Raw genomic sequence first — 19,233 nt, 5'->3', positions numbered from 1 at the left:
TTAGGGTCTATGTAGAGGTTTTATTTAGTCATTTTAGGAAAAGCTCCAGGAAATATCTATTCCACATAGCCATCTTGGTTATACCCTGGAAATCATGAAGCAAATTCTAAAAATAAAAGAGAAGGAAATAACAGCAATATTCTCAAAGATCATTTACTTTAATTTATATTAGAAATGCTGGATTGGTTGAATATTAGGAAACCTTTAATTATAATTGATCGTATCAATAAGAAAAAAAAAGAAAAGTATCGTTATATTCATAGATGCTGAAAATCATTTGACAAAATACAATACTCATTTCTACTAAAAACCCTAGAAAAATATGAAAAATAGAACTTTTATTAAAATTAAAAATAGTTACCTACTTAAAATCAAGATCAACTATTATATGTAATGGGCAATATTAGAAGTCTTTCCATTAAGATCAGGGATGAGGCAAGATTGTCAATTGTCACCATTATAATTCAATATTATGCTAAAATATTCCAGTTATAGTAGTAAGATATGAAAAAGAAATTGAAGGAATAAAAATAGACAATGAGGGAACAAAGTTATCACTTTTACAGTTAATATACACATATATAAATATGTATATATAATATACTTAGAGAAACTTATAAAATTAACTTAAATTAAAAATTAACAGTTTTACAAAAGTCTGCAGGATGTGAAATAAGCCCATATGAATCATGAATAGTTCTATTTTTTTAACCAACACAACTCACAGGCAGAACTAGAAAGAGAAATTCCATTTAAAATAAGTGAGACCAGTAAAAATATTTGGGAATCTATCCACTTAAGCAAATACAGAAACCACATGAACACAATTGCCACACTTATACAAATTAAGACAGATCTAAACAATTGCAGAATTATTCATTGCTCATGGGCCAGCATAATAACTGCCAGGACAACATAAAAACAGCTGACTGGAAGTAGTCATTAATACACTCTGGCACTGGATAAAAAATTGTTTTGTGACAGTATTCTGGCACGAGTGTCCCTCCTGGGAGGACATAGGGTTCCCCTGTTGATTTTTGCTTTGTACTATTGATCTCATAGTGCTATATTTTCCCAATGTAGACACAGCTACCAACAGGTTAAATCCTTGTGAAAGTATTCAATTTATATTTAAAGGAAGACTTTTGGACCAGTCAGAAATGTAAAGAGAAAATGTTTTAATGAGTTAGGAAGTTGAGAATAGTATGTAAAACAATGGAACTTAATTCAATGTAAAATTTTATCAGCAAACAAGGGGAAAGAGAGGGAAAATGAAAAGGGAAGAAGGGAACCTGTTAAACAATTCAGACACAAATACCAACTGTGTATAACTTGTGTAAACTCAGTACTGCATTGAGGAGTACAGATATGATCCATTTAGTTAGAAAGTACCCCTCTTAGAAAGATGAGTTGTCTTGACTCCAGGTAAGGCACTCTTTCCACTATGCCACCTAGCCACTAGAAACAGAAAAAAGAAAATTACAAAGCTCTCCATCCATCAATGCTTAGTTTACCCTGAGCATGTACTATCAACAGTTTCTTTTCTTATGAACTGTAAATTATAGTCATGTTAAAGAGATTCAGTAAGGAATTACTGAAGTAGGGTCCTAAGAACTAGGTTACCAAGGAAAATGAGCATATCACAATGATTTACAGGGAAGAGTAAGCAGTGGAGGGTAGCACAATGTTGAAAAAGATTTACCAGGAAAGGATAGAAAACCCAGCTGGGAGTCAGAAGAGGAAAGAAGGTTGTATAGAAGCAATAACCTTGGGGAGTTGAATGCCATAGCATTTAAGCAGGTACTAGGAAGGATGGAAAGTTTTTCCAAATGCTTAGAGGATGATGCCTGAGAGAATATTCTAGGCATGTATGAGACAGTAGCAAAGGAGTAGAGGGAATAATGGCTATTTAGTCATTTTCAATCATCTCTGTGACTCTTTGTGACTCCATTTGGGGTTTACGTGGCAAAATAAATGTTTACTTTTTTTACAGATGAGGAAGCTGAAGCAGATAGGGTTAAGTGACTTACCCAAGTCACACATGTATTAAGTATCTGGGGCTGGATTTAAACTTAGGTCTTTTCTAGATCTGTTATTCTAGCTCTGTTATTCCCAACTGTAGGTCTGTGATACCTAACTGCCCCAAGGAGGGGGCCAGGGGAGTAAGCAGAACAAATTTAAGAATTAACAAAAATTGTGTCTTGAAAGCAGTTTTAGGATGAATTTAAATTCTAAGACAGATTTTGATCACCTTTGATCAGAAGAATAACAAAAGAATTATATATTAGAACAACATTCTGATAATCAGTTGTGTGATTATGATGTCACTTTAATAGTTCATCTTGCCTTCCAAGCATAGTATGTAAACATTACATGTGGGAATGATGGACCTAACCCTGGTTCTTTTTTCATAGGAAAATGTTTTGCCTATCAGAGGCAATTACTATTGCAGTATGTAGGGAAGAATTATGAGAGCCACAAGGCCATTCATAATGATTATTAGTCTTCATTACAATATTACCCTCCACATTTTTAATAGTCCAACCATATTTGTCTACTTGCTATCTGTCCTCTCATAGTATTCAATCTGTCATGTGTGTCTTTGCCCTCACTATTCCCCCATTCCTAGAATTTTCTCTTCCTCTAATTATTAGAATTTCTAGATTCCCTCAAAACTGTAGGGGTTTCCATGTTTCCTTATTTGCTAGTGTTTTTGTGTCTAAGTTTACTTTCTATCCACTCTGATTATATCTTGTATAATGACTATTAATAGATATGTTGTCTTATTAGAATGGAAGTTCTTTGATGAAAGGGACAGTCTTTACTTTTTCATCTTATCAAGCTCCCATCCTTATCATAGTGGCTTACATATGCAATTACTTATTAAATAGTTTTAAACTAATGGATTTATGAGTTCTTTATTCTCTGGCAAGCAGTCATTTTTCCAATGAGCAATAATCATGCTTTAGAGAAACCTCATTGGCCAAAACTGCCACTGCACAAAACTCATGTAGTCAATTTTTGTAAAGATGTACAATGTTGAAAAACATTGATATATTTCTTATAATTGCCATCCAATAATTTAATAATTTACAATAGTCTATCACATATAATTTTTCTAATATTCAGTACAGAGCCTTAACATCCTTTTCTTTCTACTAGAAAATGCCTGAAATATTTTTGAGACCTTCCTAGCTATTGAATTTGATAACAATGATTCCCTCAGGAATGATTTACAAGTACCTCTTTCTTTGCTACTATAGAAATGTTCAGGTGCATAATCATTAAAGGACACATAAGGCTGGCAGTTAAGCTCCATATAGCTTGCGATTGCCTCTTTATGTACCCACTGACAATGAGAAAGAGACAACTTGGTAATAAAATTCTTGTCACATGAGAAAAGCCACAACTCTCTTCCTCTCAACTACTTTGAGAGGTTTCCACTTTGGAGTAATCCAGTTAACTGTTAAAACATTATCAAAGTGAACACAGAGCTATTTCTGTCATGCTATGTATTAGTATTATATGGCTCTGGACTTCCCTCTACTATCTACTTCAGTGTCTACTGTTTCTTAAAGTGATTCTGTGTAAACACCTGGAATTCCATGTAAAGGAGCCTAGCCAAAGCTACTGTATCCTTGCCCTAATGCCCTGAATATGATCACAGTAACTAAAACTCTTGTTATTTGTAACAAAATTTTAAAAATACATTTCCCTGTGAGTATTCTTGTAGTACAGAAGAATGTGCTTAAAACTAATGGTTAAGCCATTGATACAATGTCCTAGTGATTAAAGACTTTGTATAAGTGGATAAGAACTTTGTCATTTGGATTCTGGTAAAGTCAAGTGAGTTGGGCCAGTTCCAAAGACATTGAGATCTGATAATGGAAATGAAATGAGATACTCACAAGTTACTCAGTGGTTAATAAGAGGTTTATTTAGCCAAAACAAGAAAGGATACTGAACAAGGATACAGCACTTAGCTATTGTAATTGCAGTTAGCCTCATCTCCTTTTGGAAACAAGATGAGTCAGCAGAGTAGAGTATGACTATTTGAGAAGTCTTGGTATGACCAAAAAATTTAAAAGGTCCTTATTCCATGTGGGTGGACCTTTTTATGCCCCAGGGTGACCAGGAAACCTTATCAACATATTCTGAGGCTACAATGAAGCTGAATTAATGGTTAGGTTTTTTGAGTCTTAATCCCCTAGGCCAGTCAAGTCAAGGGGACAGTTTCCTTCTCTTTGATTGACTAGTTCTCTTCTATCCAGGCAGGCCCCAACTTTTTTTAGCCCCTGACCATTGCCCAGTATTGAGTATGGATGAAAATCCTTTTCAATCTGTTTTTGAGGTTCTTTTCTATGGCTAGGTATTTTATATATGTCCAGTGTTTTAGTTTACTGGTCATTTCTGTAGTTGCTCATACTCTTTTCAGGAAGATGTTCTCTTATAGGGAGGATATGTTCACAAATATGAATGATGAAAGTATACACCCAGGCCATCTGCTATGATCAAACATGGGACATGAGAATGATAACAATGAGGATTAAGATAACTAACAAAGTTTATCTCTGTTACTTAACTAAGGAATAATATATTCCTTGTCTGAAGTTTATCTCTTGGCTTTTGGCCACATATTCACCATGTCTTCTTACCTCCATATCACTCTTACCTGAATACTTTCTTCCTCTCAGCAGGGGAATCTTTATGTGGATAGAAACAAACTATAAAGCAAATATTTCCCAATAACTTGTTTTTCCTAATTATAGTTTTGATGTTATCTATTCCTTGATTTTCCCCCCAGGAGTTTAGCAAGAGTATCAGTGGGTAGTATGTTCCCTCCCTTATATAGATAAACTCTTCAATCTTCACCACCAGACTCATACTCCAGAGAAGTAGCAATATAACATATAGTTTCACTTTCCTTAATCTGGTTCTAATATTCCTTCTATTGCAACCATCATTTGTCTTTATGAGTTAACTCTAACTTGGCCCAGATTTATCCAATCCATATAAGTGGGAATACAATTTTAAAGAGTAGTATTTTTGTATTGCTTTTGGAAAAAACTTCTATCCCATAAGGCCACTATGTCCAGTCTAACTATTCTCAAAGTGGAAGTCACTCAAAAGAAAAATGTACACACACACACACACATACACACACACACACACATCCCTGAGAAGACCATTCTTCTTCATTTTTAGTTTTACTGTTCAAAAATATTTGTGTGAGTATACCATTAGCCTTGAAGAGCTGATGAGAGTTTAGGTTAATAACCATTTGAATGAGAATTGTCAGTCCATTTCTTGTTATTTCCTGGTGATACTTTGTCCAGTTTTGCACATATTTGGTGATGAATTGCATTCTTTTAGCCAAAAATATTGTTCTTTCTTAATTTTCAAAGAAGAGCAATGACATCAAAATATTGGAATCAGGGTACAGAGTGTGTTCAGCTATGGTGGATCAGACCAATATGAGTTTGAGAAGGCATAAACACAGATTAGAGTGAAAGTGACTGGATTTGTGCAGTTTATATTTCCTTTGTTCTTCCATAATTCTATTCTGCTCATGGAGTACAGGGCCATCCTTGATGCAGACATGCCATGCTATGCCAGCATTTCACACATCTCACAGTTAATAATATTGTTCTGTAGAGATACCTGAAGAGTATCCTTATATAGTTCTTCTGACCACCCTGTGAGTGCTTATTTTGTGAGGGATCTCTGTAAAATTGCCTTTTGAGGGGCAGCTAGGTGGCGCAGTGGATAGAGCACTGGCCCTGGAGTCAGGAGTACCTGAGTTCAAATTTGACCTCAGACACTTAATAATTACCTAGCTGTGTGGCCTTGGGCAGGCCACTTAACCCTGTTGCCTTGCAAAAAAACAAACAAACAAACAACTAAAAAAACTTGTCTTTTGACTAAGTACACATTTGATATTCAAACTATGTGACCAGTCCATCAGAACCGTGTTCTCTGCAATAGAGTTTAAATGCTTGGCAATTCAGTTCTAGAGACAGCCTCAGGGTCTGTTATTTATCTAGCCAGATCATCTTCGGATCTTATTGAGAATATTCAAGTAGAAGTAGTTCAATTTTTCTGGCATGGTGCTGATAGGTTTCATAGACATACATCAATGTATTCAGCACTAAGGTTCTGTAGACTTTTAATTTGATATGCAGCAGATACCTCTTTTTCCCCACATTTCTTTCTCTCAGAGACTCCCAAATGATGAACTAACTATGGCAAAACATGCATCATTTTCATCATCATGAGCATCTACAGTGCTCTCATGTTTTCTCAGTCACCTATGGAACAAAGCAGGGTTGTATACTTTCTCCCATGCTCTTCAGCATGATGATTTCTGAAATTATCAGATGCCTTCAACAAGGATGAAAATGGCATTAAGATAAGCTTTTATACTAATGATAAATTATCTAACTTGAAAAAGTTGCAAGCAAAGACCAACACAGAAAAGGAGGTAAAGTGTGATTTCTTTTTTTTCCCTGATGATTATGTACTCAATGCAATATTTGAGGTTGAATTGCTAACTTTGTCATGACAATGAATACCAAGAAAACAGAGATCTCCCACCAGCCCACACCGAACCACCTTGTGTTGCTTATGGAATTGGGTATACTTTCCAAGGCTGTCCAGATATATTAATTTCATATGGAAGGACAATGATGATGATGGGTGTGAGGAATGTAGGGTGTTGGTATTCACAGGATGTGGAGGAGGGTCTTTAGGGAATCCGTTAATAAGGGGGAATGGTCCAGCCAATCACAAAACTGGGAAAATTTTCCTAATCCTATTCCAGAGATGGTAAACCCAAGACCAGTTCTCAACTGGTCAAGAGTGACCTAGAGATCTTGACCTAATGCAACTGAGTTTGTGCAATTAGGTAATTGAATATTATCCCACACACCCCCTGTGACGATTGAGGTTCATCAGCATATTGTGCATCCTATGATGGGGGGCTCATATTAGGAACATGTCATGGAATGGGTGGACCTCTTAGATTGTAATTCAAACTCTGAGAGCCTATGATAATGCAAAAGGGTAGGGAAATAGTTTCTGAAGACCATAAATTACCTGATGTTCAAATACTACCTCCTGCCTCACACCAGGTGAGGTACCCATATCCTGCAGGATTTGTGAATAAAAATCTACAATTTTCTCTCACTCTAGCAGGTTTTTCTTTCATTCATTTATATCAATTTGGAAGCTTGGGTCAGAGATCCACAGAACCCACTTGAGGAAGGAGCACTCATAGTTTGATTTCAAGCCAGATCCCTGTTTCTTTTCCAAGGTTCTCTTGGGTGGATCTTTGAATGGACCTGAAACACCCCTGGATTGACAGGGAGAGTGACAGAAAATTGTGGAAATGACCCAGAAAGGGAGGGGAACTTCAGTTTTTTACCTTTCAAGGGTGAGAAGACCTCATTCTATATAATTCCAGAGAGGGAAGATCCTAGATGGGAGGCCAATGGGACAAAAAAAGGTGCGGGGCAGGGGGAGGTGGGGAGAAGAGACCCCTCCCTATCACCCAAAGAGAGGTTCTTTGGGTAGGAAATTAGCTAGCTGGGAGTTCAGAAAAAAAGTAACAAGGTACCTTTAAACAAAGAGGAGGTAGAATTTGCAGCATGCTGGATAACTGTATATACGAAATCATTTCTAAATAAGTTAGAAAGAGATAAGAAACATAGGTGGGTTCCTCTGGCACTATTGCCTCTGCCCTACCCCCACCTCCTGATTCTCAGTCTACTCCAAGTTCTCCAACTGCTCCTGGAGAGGAGGAGGCTAACAGTAGAGCCCAAGAAGAAAGGGTACATTCAGAGAAAGGAGAAAAGCCAAAGGGAAAGAAAGGGAAATGAAGTGGACAGAATGAATGTTTTAAATGAGGTAGAGCAGGACATTTTAAAAGAGGAGGAGAGGAGGCACAGATCATGCCCCTCCTGACATTTGACTAGGAAACTCAGGGTCTCTTGTTCCTCAAGCCCAAACAAGAGCTCCTGGGAAACCTGGAGGTTGGGGACTCTAGAGAAATGTGTGTGTTCTGTCCTGTCTTGTGTAAATGTATTGAGTATTTCTGGGTCTGATGACCCAGCTTCTTTTAAAAGAGGGATAACTGGGAGCTGGGCAGAGGAGTTTCAGAATGTGGGAGAAGGAAATAGTTGTGAAGTGCCCCCATGTGGAAATCAGCCCCTCCCTCACTGAGTCAGTGGCAGCTGTTCTGGTGTGTAGAGGTAAAGAGAAAAGGGGAGAGGAATTCTTAAAGAGAAAAAGCTATGGTTTGGGCAGAGTTTAGAAGAGTTTAAGAGAAGAACCTTTAAGGGAATGATTGAGAAGTTATAGGAGGGAAGATTTTTTTATCCTTATGAGTGTCTGAGAAAGATCCCATGCTTTCTCCCTGGGGTGGGGGAAGGGGGTGGTGAGTTGGCATGTGGAGGTCTTGATCCCCATCCACCATCTTGTTAAGACTTGAACCCTAGACTGAGTCTACCTAAGTGCCCCACCCACATGTGGATGGAGGGGGTGGGGGATAGACAGGAGAGCTCCAGTACTTCAGTCTTAAAGGGAAAGAGATTCCTCCACAGGTGGGATATGTAATTGGGAAAGAAAAAAAAAAATATATATATAAGATCCAGGGGTTAAGAGACTCTTTTATTGAAAGGAAATCACAATTAATGAATATCTGCTGGCCATATGGCCCAAGTGATGACTCTCATTGTTTTTAAAGTTTTTGAACTGGAGTTTTGGGAAGCATGCTGAGGGTTTTAAAAGAAGGATACTAGTGCTGTGACATTCTGACAAAATTTGTACGGAATGGGAGGAATTAAATAACCTAGACAGTTAAATTAGTTTGGGATTATAAGCTATTTTAAAACTATTGTAACTTTTGCAAGGAGTTAAGTGGTTTGGGATTTTAAACTTTGCAGTATGCTGTAACAACTTTGAACCCAAAGAAAAGTGGTATTGTGTTACTATGAAAAGAAATACCTAGGTTGTCAGGGATGTTTACTGATTTCTTTTGGAAAAAAAAAAACCTCTAATTCATTTTAATGTTAAGCTTAATAATGCTAACAATTGCATTTTTTTATTTTGGATAAAGCTTTTGGAATGTAAGTGCTAGATTCTGTGTATAAGGTACTCTAAAATTTTTATCAAACTAAACTGTTGGGAAGTTTAGTTGTAATTGCATTGGGGTTTTAAATTTATAATATGTATGAGACTGGATTCTGAGAATCTTGGTAAAGAGACAAAAGTATAAAGATCATGAGATATTCATTTTGCTCTTATTCTAAGGGAAATGAGATGTTTAAATAAGAATCTTATGATTAATATATTAACAATGAATGCTTAATTTTAAAGAAGTCAAGAAAGTGGACTTCTCTCTTGGTAACTTCAGAGAGCTGATATGGGGGTTCTGACTAATACTGTAAGGTAACTTATTGATGAATAAAATATATTTATTAGTAACTGCAAAGAGATTATATTTGCAATATTTAGTCATCTATTTTGAATATGTTTTTAAAAACTATATTGTTAAAGCCTAGGATTAATGTGATTGCTTTGAAGGACAATAAAGGAAATATCAAAAAGTATGGCCCTTTCCAGGATAAAACTGTTGGTTCATGAGTAATATAATAATGGAAGGATTGCTTTGTCCAATCTAGTAATTTGTATGTTACTCTTATTGCTGTTCTGTTATATTGAAATTAATAACCCATGTTGGAAATTTGAATCTACCTATGATATTCTAATGGTTTTACAGAAGTCTGAAAACTAATTCATATGTTAGGGGGCAGCTAGGTGGTGAAGAAGATAGAGTACCAGGCCCTGGAGTCAGGAGACCTGAGTTTGGATCGGCCTCAGACACTTGGTGATTGCCTAGCTGTGAGACCTTGGACAAATCACTTGACCCCAATTGCCCTGCCAAAATAAAAATAACCATTTGTATGTTGAGGATGGCTAACAACTAAACAAGTTTATGTATAGAAGTTTCTAGTTATATAAGTGAATTGGTAATATTTTGGATTTGTATATATACTCCAAAGCTGTGGCTGTTTTGCTTCAAAGTAAAAGCACTATGTAATATGAGAAAGATATGAACACAAGATAATTTGAGATTTTTCTGTGCAATTTCTTGGTCAAAGGAGGCATTTATTTGTTGTAAGATACAACAGGCTAGAAGGGGGTTTCTCTGGACAGGGGGAATCTGATAGGCTATCTTTATAAAGAGATGGAGTAGATATGATTTCAGACAAAGGGATATCTCTAGCAAGAAGGAGGAGATGAGGCCTGTAGGGCCAGTCATAGAATACCTGGTTTTAGGCAAAGACCCATGAAAGATACTCAGAACTTTAGGTATGGTTTCATTAATTGAGATCCTGTTAAGATTATAACTGGAATTTAGTGAATAGTATTTACTGGAAGTTCTAACCAGGTAAAACAACTATTTTAGATCACGGGACTTTTAATCACTTTTCTCTTATATCAGATACCAGGATGGTCAACAAAAGGAAATGCTACTGGGTAAATGTCATGTTCTTAGAGCCAAGGAAACCAGTGGGCTAAAGATGTCGGGTTACAGGGGCGGCTTCTCTGTATGGCCCCAGGTTAGACCCTTTTGACTTGAGTTCCCCAAAATGACATTTGGATAATGTCTCAACTGGAAGAATAAATCTGGCCTAAGACATTTGAATTACCCATATGACCTCTGCCTGGACACTGACATTCAATATTTATATCTATAAAGGAATTTTCCTTTAATGTCCTGGATCTTTATAATTAGTTACTAAGCAACCAGAAAAAGAAGTTTTAGGTGAATTGAATCTAATAGCCAGAGATGGGTTAAGTGTTTGGCTCCGACACCTGCTATCAGTTGCATGTTAAGAAAGGAATTAAGTTTCCTTAGTTTTTGTGTTAGAGGGAATATTTAGGTAAGGAGAAGAAAGGAAAATTCTTAGGATAATTACAGTTTCAAGTTATATTTTAAGGAGAGGAATGTGAGTTAGAGAAGTACACCAGGAAAAGGAAAATATGGGAATATTTTGAAAAAAAAATTCAATTTGGTTAAGTATGTTTGAATCATTATTGTAATGAGAGCAAAGGTTAACACTGTTTTATTTTAAACCAAATGCTGGGTAATCTTAGAACAAAGATGACTGTTGAATGTACATGTTACAAGCTTGAGTCAATGTGATCATTCTCATTGAGAGAATGGAAGTTTATTGTGTTAAAGGTGAAGTATGTGTGTCAATATGGCAATAAGGCAAAATGTAAATTGCAATAAGTTCCAGAATCTCATTGTTTTGTGATGGAAGCATGGGTTTTGATCTGAATAAGATGTTAAGCAATTTCTTTATCAGAAGACAAGGTCTCAACTAGTCACCAAGGTTGGAGAGGAATTTTTGGAACAGATTCAGAAGATGCAGAAGGACATTGGATGCCTCCAGGGGAGAAGAGAAGAGAAGAGAAGAGAGGAAAGACACTGGACCTGTTCATCTCTACCATCTCTCGCCTATGTATTCATTGTTTATCTGTAACTTCCCTTTGACTCTGTAACTGTGACACCACTATTTATGCCCTTCTTCTTATGGAAAGGAGGAGAGGAGGCAGGATGAAAATGTTCTCCATTGAGAAAGAAAGATGGAGATTATTGGGTGGCATGATTATATCACATGAGTCTGTATATCCTATCTAGGGAAAGTCCTATCTCTGATTTAGACAATGGGGTATTAGTAAAGGTGGGAGGAGAATCTACATGACAAAAGTCAATGCCCAGTCTTTTGGTGTGGCTAACTGTTGTACTTTCAGTAGTTCACAGAAGTTTGAGAATTGGTCTTGGGTGACAGTACCCCTAGGTCTGGCCTAGATTCTCAGTCCCTGGTCAGAGAGGTGTACTATGGCACAGTATTCTGATCTGGAGGAGAGAACACCAGCGACCTATGACTGAGTCAGTTCAGGATGATTATTGCTTACACCAGTCTGGCAGGATATTTTCCTAGGGAGTAGTAAATATCTGGACATGTTCAGAAGCAGGGTACATATATTCTGGACTGTACAACTTAGAGATAGGTGGCCTCAGACTCATGTGACATTAATGATGGTACCTGGATCCCTTGTAAAGACATGCAAACCAGGGCATTTGTTAATGGAAACTGTCATTATAAATTAGTATGGACTTGCAAGGAAAGTGCTGAAATGGCCATTTGCAAGACAAATAATTTAAGGAACATCTCTAGGTATATTAACTATTCTTGGGGTTGGTCCAATGGCACAAAATCAGGAATCTATTTTGATCAATTTTGGAGTCAGGAAGACCTTTCTAAAGACATTGGCATAAAAACTTGCCAGTGGAAGGAGGTACAGCAATTTTGGAAATGTACCTATTATCATGATGATTATGTGGTTTATATAAGAGGGCCCCTTGGAAGTAAGGAGGAACAGTATTATCTAAATGTTAGAAACTATATTCCTGAGAGACCAGCTATCACTAGAGGCTCATTGGATTTGTAGGGCTACTGCTTACACTCAGTTGTCCAACGAGTTGGTCAGGGAGTTGTTATCTAGATTTTAGAACCTGCTGCCTGGGACAGGATAAGAATTGGTGTTATGGAACCCCAGTTTGATATCCTGAATAGACTAATAAGACTCCAAGCTCTAGTGGAAAAATTACCAATAACACAGCTAAGGCCTTGGACTTACTGGCTGGCCAAGTCATGCTAACAAGAGAGGCAATTATTCAGCACAGATTGGTATTAGACTACCTGTTGCTGAAGGAGGAGGAGTCTGTGTTACACAGAACTTATCAAATTGTTGTCTAAAGATAGATGAAGGAGATAAAGGTGGTAAAGGAGATAACCAGGGATATCAGAAAATTGGCACATGTTCCAATCCAAACCTGGATAAACCCATTTAATATCTCTTGGATGAATTGGTTTACTGGTTCATGGTAGAAACAGTTGTTGGGTATCTTACTATTGACCCTAAGTGGGATAATCCTATTACCTGGGTGTGTCTTCCATGTATGATTCCAGTTAATAACTCAAATAGTACAAAATTCTATCAGTTAATTAGTTCGGGTGTATGGCTCTAATAATGAAGAAGTAAAAATATTGATAGGAAAAGTCAGTAGTCCTATCAAGGATGAGGACTGTGAATCAATTTGAGGAAGACACTGCTGGTGAAATATGAAGACCAAGTTGTTATTAAAAAGAAAAGGGAGGAGTTCGGAGGAATGTAGGGTCTTCACAGGATGTGGAGGGGGGCCCTTAGGGAATCGATTACAAAGGGGTAATGGTCCAGCCAATCACAAACCTGGGAGAATTTTCCTAATCCCATTCCAGAGATGGCAAACTCAAGACCAGTTCTCAATTGGTCAAGAGTGACCTAGAGATCTTGACCTAATGTAATTGAGTTTGTGCAATTAGGTAATTGAATATTATCCCACACATCCCCTGTGACGGTTGGGGTTCATCAGCATATCATGCATCTTATGATGGGGGGATCATATTAGGGACATATCATGGAATGGGTGAACCTCTTAGATTGTAACTCAAACTCTGAGAGCCTATGAAATTCCAAGAGGGAGGGGAAATAGTTTCTGAAGACCATAAATTACCTGATGTTTAAATACTACCTCCTGCCTCACACCAAGGTGAGGTACTCATATCTTGCAGGATTCGTGAATAAAAGTCTACAATTTTCTCTCACTCTAGTAGGTTTTTCTTTCATTCATTTATAACAATGGGTCCCATAGCATCTTACTTGGTTCTGAAATTCTCTAACAAGAGGTATCCACAACTGTTATGGAGTATCATTTTCCATTGCTCATTGGAAGAGAACTAATGTTATCTACCGAACAGTCTGTGCAAACTTGAGGTTTTTGGGGGATATGTTTTTATTATTTTTATCAATCAACCAGTGTTTATTAAGGACCTACTATATTCTGGGCATTGTGCTAAGCACTATAGGTATAAAAAATAACAAAAAATAAGTTGCTGCTCTCAAAGAGTTAAAAAGAGAGATAATATGTAAATAATTAAACATATATACTGAATAAATTGGAGTTAATCAACAGAAAGAAGACAATAGAATTAAGGCAAATAAGAAAAGGCTTCTTGTAGTAAGAATTCGATGGAGACTAGAAGGAAGCCAAGAAGCAGAGATTAGGAGGAACATCATTCAAGACAGTCAATATAAATGCATGGAGTCAGAATAAGGAAGATTTATTTGAGGAACAAGAAAACCAGCATCACTTGATGGTAGAGACAGTGAAGATAAGTAAGGGATAAGAAGATAAGTAATGTAGGAAGGGAACATGTTATAAAGGTATTTGAATATAAAATAGGTTTTCTATTTTATCCCAGAAGTGATAAGGAGGCATCAGAGTGTTCTGAATATGTGTGTGTGACATGGTCGGACATAGGTATTAGTAATATTATTTTGCATGTGAATGCATGACAGGACTTGAGTAAAAGAGATATATGAGACAAGGCGATCAACCTTTACATTACAATATTATTACAATAGTTTATGTTTAAAATGGTGTGGGCTTGTATCAAGGTGGCAGTGAGCAGATTGAAGGGATTAGGTCAGAAATGGTTAATTATGAGAACTGAGTGAATCATACTGACTCCATCTGGTAACTCAGTTTTAGAGCTAGTTTAGTTTCTATTCAATTCTAGATCTAGTCCAAATTCTGTCTTATGAGAAAACTTTACTCATTTGTGGGAACTGGAATTGTTTGAACCTAACCCTGCATTGTTGAGAAACTAGATTACCACTTCCTACTGTTTAGAGAACTTTAAGGAGTTAAGCAATGCTAATCAGAAACCCAGTCAGATCCAAAGACTCATGCAAACATGATCTCAAACAGTCCATATGTCTTATCTGAAAATTGACTCCATATTGATAAATTAATGTTTTCATGTTAATTTAATTGATTACAGATACTTGGGGACTGACATACCTTCTTTTCTGAATTCAGAGAATTGCACCCATTCTCTTTCCCCCTCCTCAACTTGAAAAATCCGTAATATTTCTATCACATAGAAATGGATTTCCTAATGTTGTATTGCTTCCTTTTAATTAATTGATTTAAACTGATTGTCTTTTAATGTATAAAAATCTATCTCCCCCTGTATTTAAGGTCCAGGTTTAAGCCTATAGGAGATTCAACTGTCTCTTTCCAAAATAAATATATCTCTAAGTTAATACTTGTCTTAATTTTTAATAAAAAGAAATACCTGCTGTATTTACATTAAAAATAATTTTTCGGCATGTCAGACATCAAGAAATGTATCTATTAAAAACAAAATCTATGAAATTGATGGTGTATTGATTTCATAGAATGCAGAAAATAGACTTAAAAATGACAATGCAAATTAGAGGAAATCCCTGAATATCTAGCTGAAACCAGTTATGGACCAGTGCCTTTATCCAAGTCCTCTCATCTTCTTTCTCTAATTTAAATATAATTAGTTACTGTGTAAAAATATATGTTTCATAAAGATTTGGTTAACTTTCATCTTACTTCACCAATTTAAATGTAATTAATTACTGAGTAAAATCAGATACTCAAAAAAAGATTTGTTTCAACTTATTTCTATGTTAAAAATATAGGATCAAGAAGGCAAATTAATAGGATTACAAATGATTCTACTAAACTTAAAAGAAACTTAGGAGGTTTGGTCTTTAAGGTTCTTCCTGTGGAAGGAGTTTCCATTTTACTGTTGCATCCAGTTCTTCTTCAAAATCTCCCAACTCCTGATCCTTTGACAACTCTAGAAAGACCTGAAAATGGAGAATAGGGAAAGAAGGTATATACAAAAGGGTAAGAAAAAAGAAATGGTAAGCTGAATGGGAAAAGAATTAAAGCTGCCTGGCAGCATAACATACCTGTTCCAAAGTGGACTGAGAGAGGCTGTATTCCTCTAGGTTGAAGGAACATTTGACTACACAAGAAGAAATTTTATATTAGACTAAATTACATATATTACACTCATTATTGAGAAATCATAGTGTAACATAAATGGCAAATAGAAATCAATCAAGCATCTGGTAGCCAAAGTTTCAGGAGTCAGATATTTAGCTAGCAATCCTTATGTCTCATAGTTTCCTAGAAAGTGAAATCCCAGAGCACCATGTAAAAAGCAAATGCACTAGACACCAAGGTTCTAAATATTATTTTAGACTAAGGACCAATTAGACAAATTCATTAGAAATTCTGCCAAGGAAATAGACACACAATTTACTTCCTATTTTAAGGACCTAGTCATCCCAGCCTTAAGCAATAGTATCATCATATTTTTACTCATTCTACCTCTATCCAGTAAAACTCTTGGTAAACCAATCTTGCCATTCTTCTGTTTTCTCAATTCTAATGGCCACTTCCATGCCACTAAAGCTATATTTGACTTAAATTCATACATCTTAGAATTGACTATTTCTCAGTATTGCACCCTGTCAAGAACAAGATCTTTAAAACACTGAAGGAATGGAAAAAATCATTTTATTATCAACTAATATAAATTTAAATAGAATTTATTGTCAGAAAATTCTGATCTCTGAAATGCAGGTAATTTATTATATGTGATAAGTTGAGGAAGAAGTGGAACAAAGCCACTGTTAACATATAAGAGATGAAATATTTAAGTTTTATCTAGAGCACATGAAAACTTTGTATAGGATCATAGGTCTTTAGGTAATATGCCACTCTACAGAGAATTATTGCTCACCTTAAACTTATAAGTATATTCACAGAGTTAACTCAAGTCATGGTTATATTCTAATCTAAAATTGTTCCAATGTCCTAAAATTAATCAACTACCACAGTAGATATTTCTTTTATGCTGTAATTTTCCAGTTGTTTATTGTTTTATTTTCTCACAATTCCTACAACATTGATTTCTAGTTCTGATACTTTCTGCTATGTGACTTCATTTTTTGTAACTTGACCTTGAAAAGCAAACTTTTTCCCCCACACAAAGGAAAACAGGAAAATTGGAGTGCAAATGAAAACAGGAATCTTGGCCACAATATGTACAAAATGTTTGGGAAAATAATTTCATATCCCATTTTACCTATTAAAGAATGGTGTAGGTCATTACATACTTATTTTAATTCCCTATATATTTTGGGTTTCAATTATTGATCAGAGAGATTTGTAGCAAATGTTTTCTTCCAGTTAACTATTTCCTTTCTAATTGTCTATATGATTTTGGACAAATCACTTAGTCACTCTATCTTAGTTACATCCACAATAAAATGGTGATAATAATGCATGTATCTACTTCACAGGATACTTTTGAAGAAAATACTTTTAAAAATATTAATGTGAAATATATGAATAGTTTTTAAAAGAAAAAAGGCAAGTGGTAAGCAGTTAAATGAAAATGGTGTTCCAAATAAATAATAATTAAATAAATCCAAATTAAAACTACTTTGCAGTTCTGCTTTACACCTGTCAGCAAAGTTTAAAAAAGAGAAATGACAAATGCTGGAGAATCTATAATAAATAAAAAACAGATAATATCAATGCCTAGTTCATAGATCTATGAAGTAGATCTGATTTTGAAAAACAATTTGTAGTTGTATACAAAAAGTCTCTAAATGGTATATACTTTTTGACCCAGTAATACTACTACAAAATAATCAAAGGAAGAGTAAAAATTTCATATTTACAAATTATTTTATATGAATATAATGGAGTATCATTGTACTATGAAAAATTATGAAGGGGGGATTTTGAGAAAGTAGGAGGATTTGGATGAGCTGATAAAGTGTAGTAAGGAGAAGTGAGAGAATAATTTATATAGTGACTACAACATTGTAAAAGAAAACACAAGATTTATGACTAACAAAATGATAAGCCATAACTCTAAAAAACTATTGATTCTCTTGGCACAGAGGTGATAGACTACAAATATATAATAGGACGTTTTAAGTATGGCAAGTGGGTTCATTTTGTATGAAGATAAACTATTTTTATTTTAGGGGTTAGAATTGAGAGAGGGAGGGAAGTGAAGTAATACTAACAAGAGAAAGAAAGAAAGAAAGAAAGAAAGAAAGAAAGAAAGAAAGAAAGAAAGAAAGAAAGAAAGAAAGAAAGAAAGAAAAAGGAAGGAAAGGAAGGAAGGAAGGAAGGAAGGAAGGAAGGAAGGAAGGAAGGAAGGAAGGAAGGAAGGAAGGAGTGTTGAAAAATTACAAAACTAAACAAGAAAGTAGAAAAGTTTAAAAAGGAGCATTTGCAATGGACTGCTTGTGAAATTTAGTGCAGAACTACAACATTAAAATTTAAATATATAAAAATTATATTCATTTTTGGGAAAAAAAACCTTAAAATGCTTTAGGAATTTTGAGTAATTACTACTACTACTACTACTACTACTACTACTACTACTACTACTACTACTACTACTATTATTACTACTATTATAGCACACTATTGAGTTTTTTTTTCAATTTTGGCATCATTTGCTGTGTACAATATCATTTTCAAAGTTGCTTTTGAAATCTTACCTGCTTCTAATTTGGAAAAGGCTTGAGATAGAGGTTTAACATCTTCCATAGGCAATTTATAAACCATCAAAGAGGAATACCTTAGATGGGGATAAAGAAAAGTTGATTTTAAAGGGATAAATTATCATTTTCTTTCAAATAACAAAACGACTGGAAATAAAATGTCACTTTGAATAAAAAAAAAATTGGTCTTTGGCCTTATATGCTAGCTGTTGTTCAGTTTTGACCAATTCCTCATGACCCCAACTGGAATTTTCTTGGCAGAGATACTGAAATGGTTTGCCATCTCCTTCTCCAGTTCTTTTTACAAATGAAGAAACTGTGGCAACAGTTAAAGTGGATAAAGTGACTTGTTCAGAATCACATATAGCTAGTAAGTGTCTGAGGTCAGATCAGAACTCAAGTTTAGTCTTCCTGATTCAAAATAAGGCAACTATCCACTATGCCACCTAGTTATCTATATATACTAACTAATCACTTCCCTCCCTGTCTCTCACCTCTTAACTCTAAATACAAGCTAACTATATACTAACTACTAACTTCACATTTAGAATTTCATAGGCATTGGGTCTCTCCTTCTTTCCTTTCTAAGATATCTTCCTTACCTTTCCTCCCAACCTGGAGTTTTCACTTGTCTGGTCTTCTTTGAACATCTAAGGTGGATACCCTACCTAGATCTCCTTCCTAGTAAGTACTCTGGGA

At 35.5% G+C, this 19,233-nt stretch overlaps 1 protein-coding gene across 3 annotated transcripts in view; it reads right to left on the bottom strand.

The window, feature by feature from the left end:
• Nucleotides 1-323: 323 nt before the first annotated feature.
• The window catches only part of LOC141514161 (ABC-type organic anion transporter ABCA8-like), a 106,433-nt gene continuing 87,523 nt past the window's right edge, over nt 324-19,233 (bottom strand). For all 3 annotated transcript variants that reach the window (XM_074224702.1, XM_074224701.1, XM_074224703.1), the window contains 3 exons: nt 18,532-18,611; nt 15,910-15,965; nt 324-15,804 (listed from right to left, as the gene is read on the bottom strand). In XM_074224702.1, coding sequence (XP_074080803.1) covers nt 15,706-15,804; nt 15,910-15,965; nt 18,532-18,611 — 235 coding nt within the window. In that variant the 3' untranslated portion in view covers nt 324-15,705. The remainder of the gene's footprint in view (nt 15,805-15,909; nt 15,966-18,531; nt 18,612-19,233) is intronic.

This window comes from Macrotis lagotis, chromosome 2, assembly GCF_037893015.1.
Source record: "Macrotis lagotis isolate mMagLag1 chromosome 2, bilby.v1.9.chrom.fasta, whole genome shotgun sequence".
NCBI classification, from domain to species: domain Eukaryota; kingdom Metazoa; phylum Chordata; class Mammalia; order Peramelemorphia; family Peramelidae; genus Macrotis; species Macrotis lagotis.
Note: the sequence above shows the minus strand (reverse complement) of the source record. Positions and strands in the feature narration are given on the sequence as shown.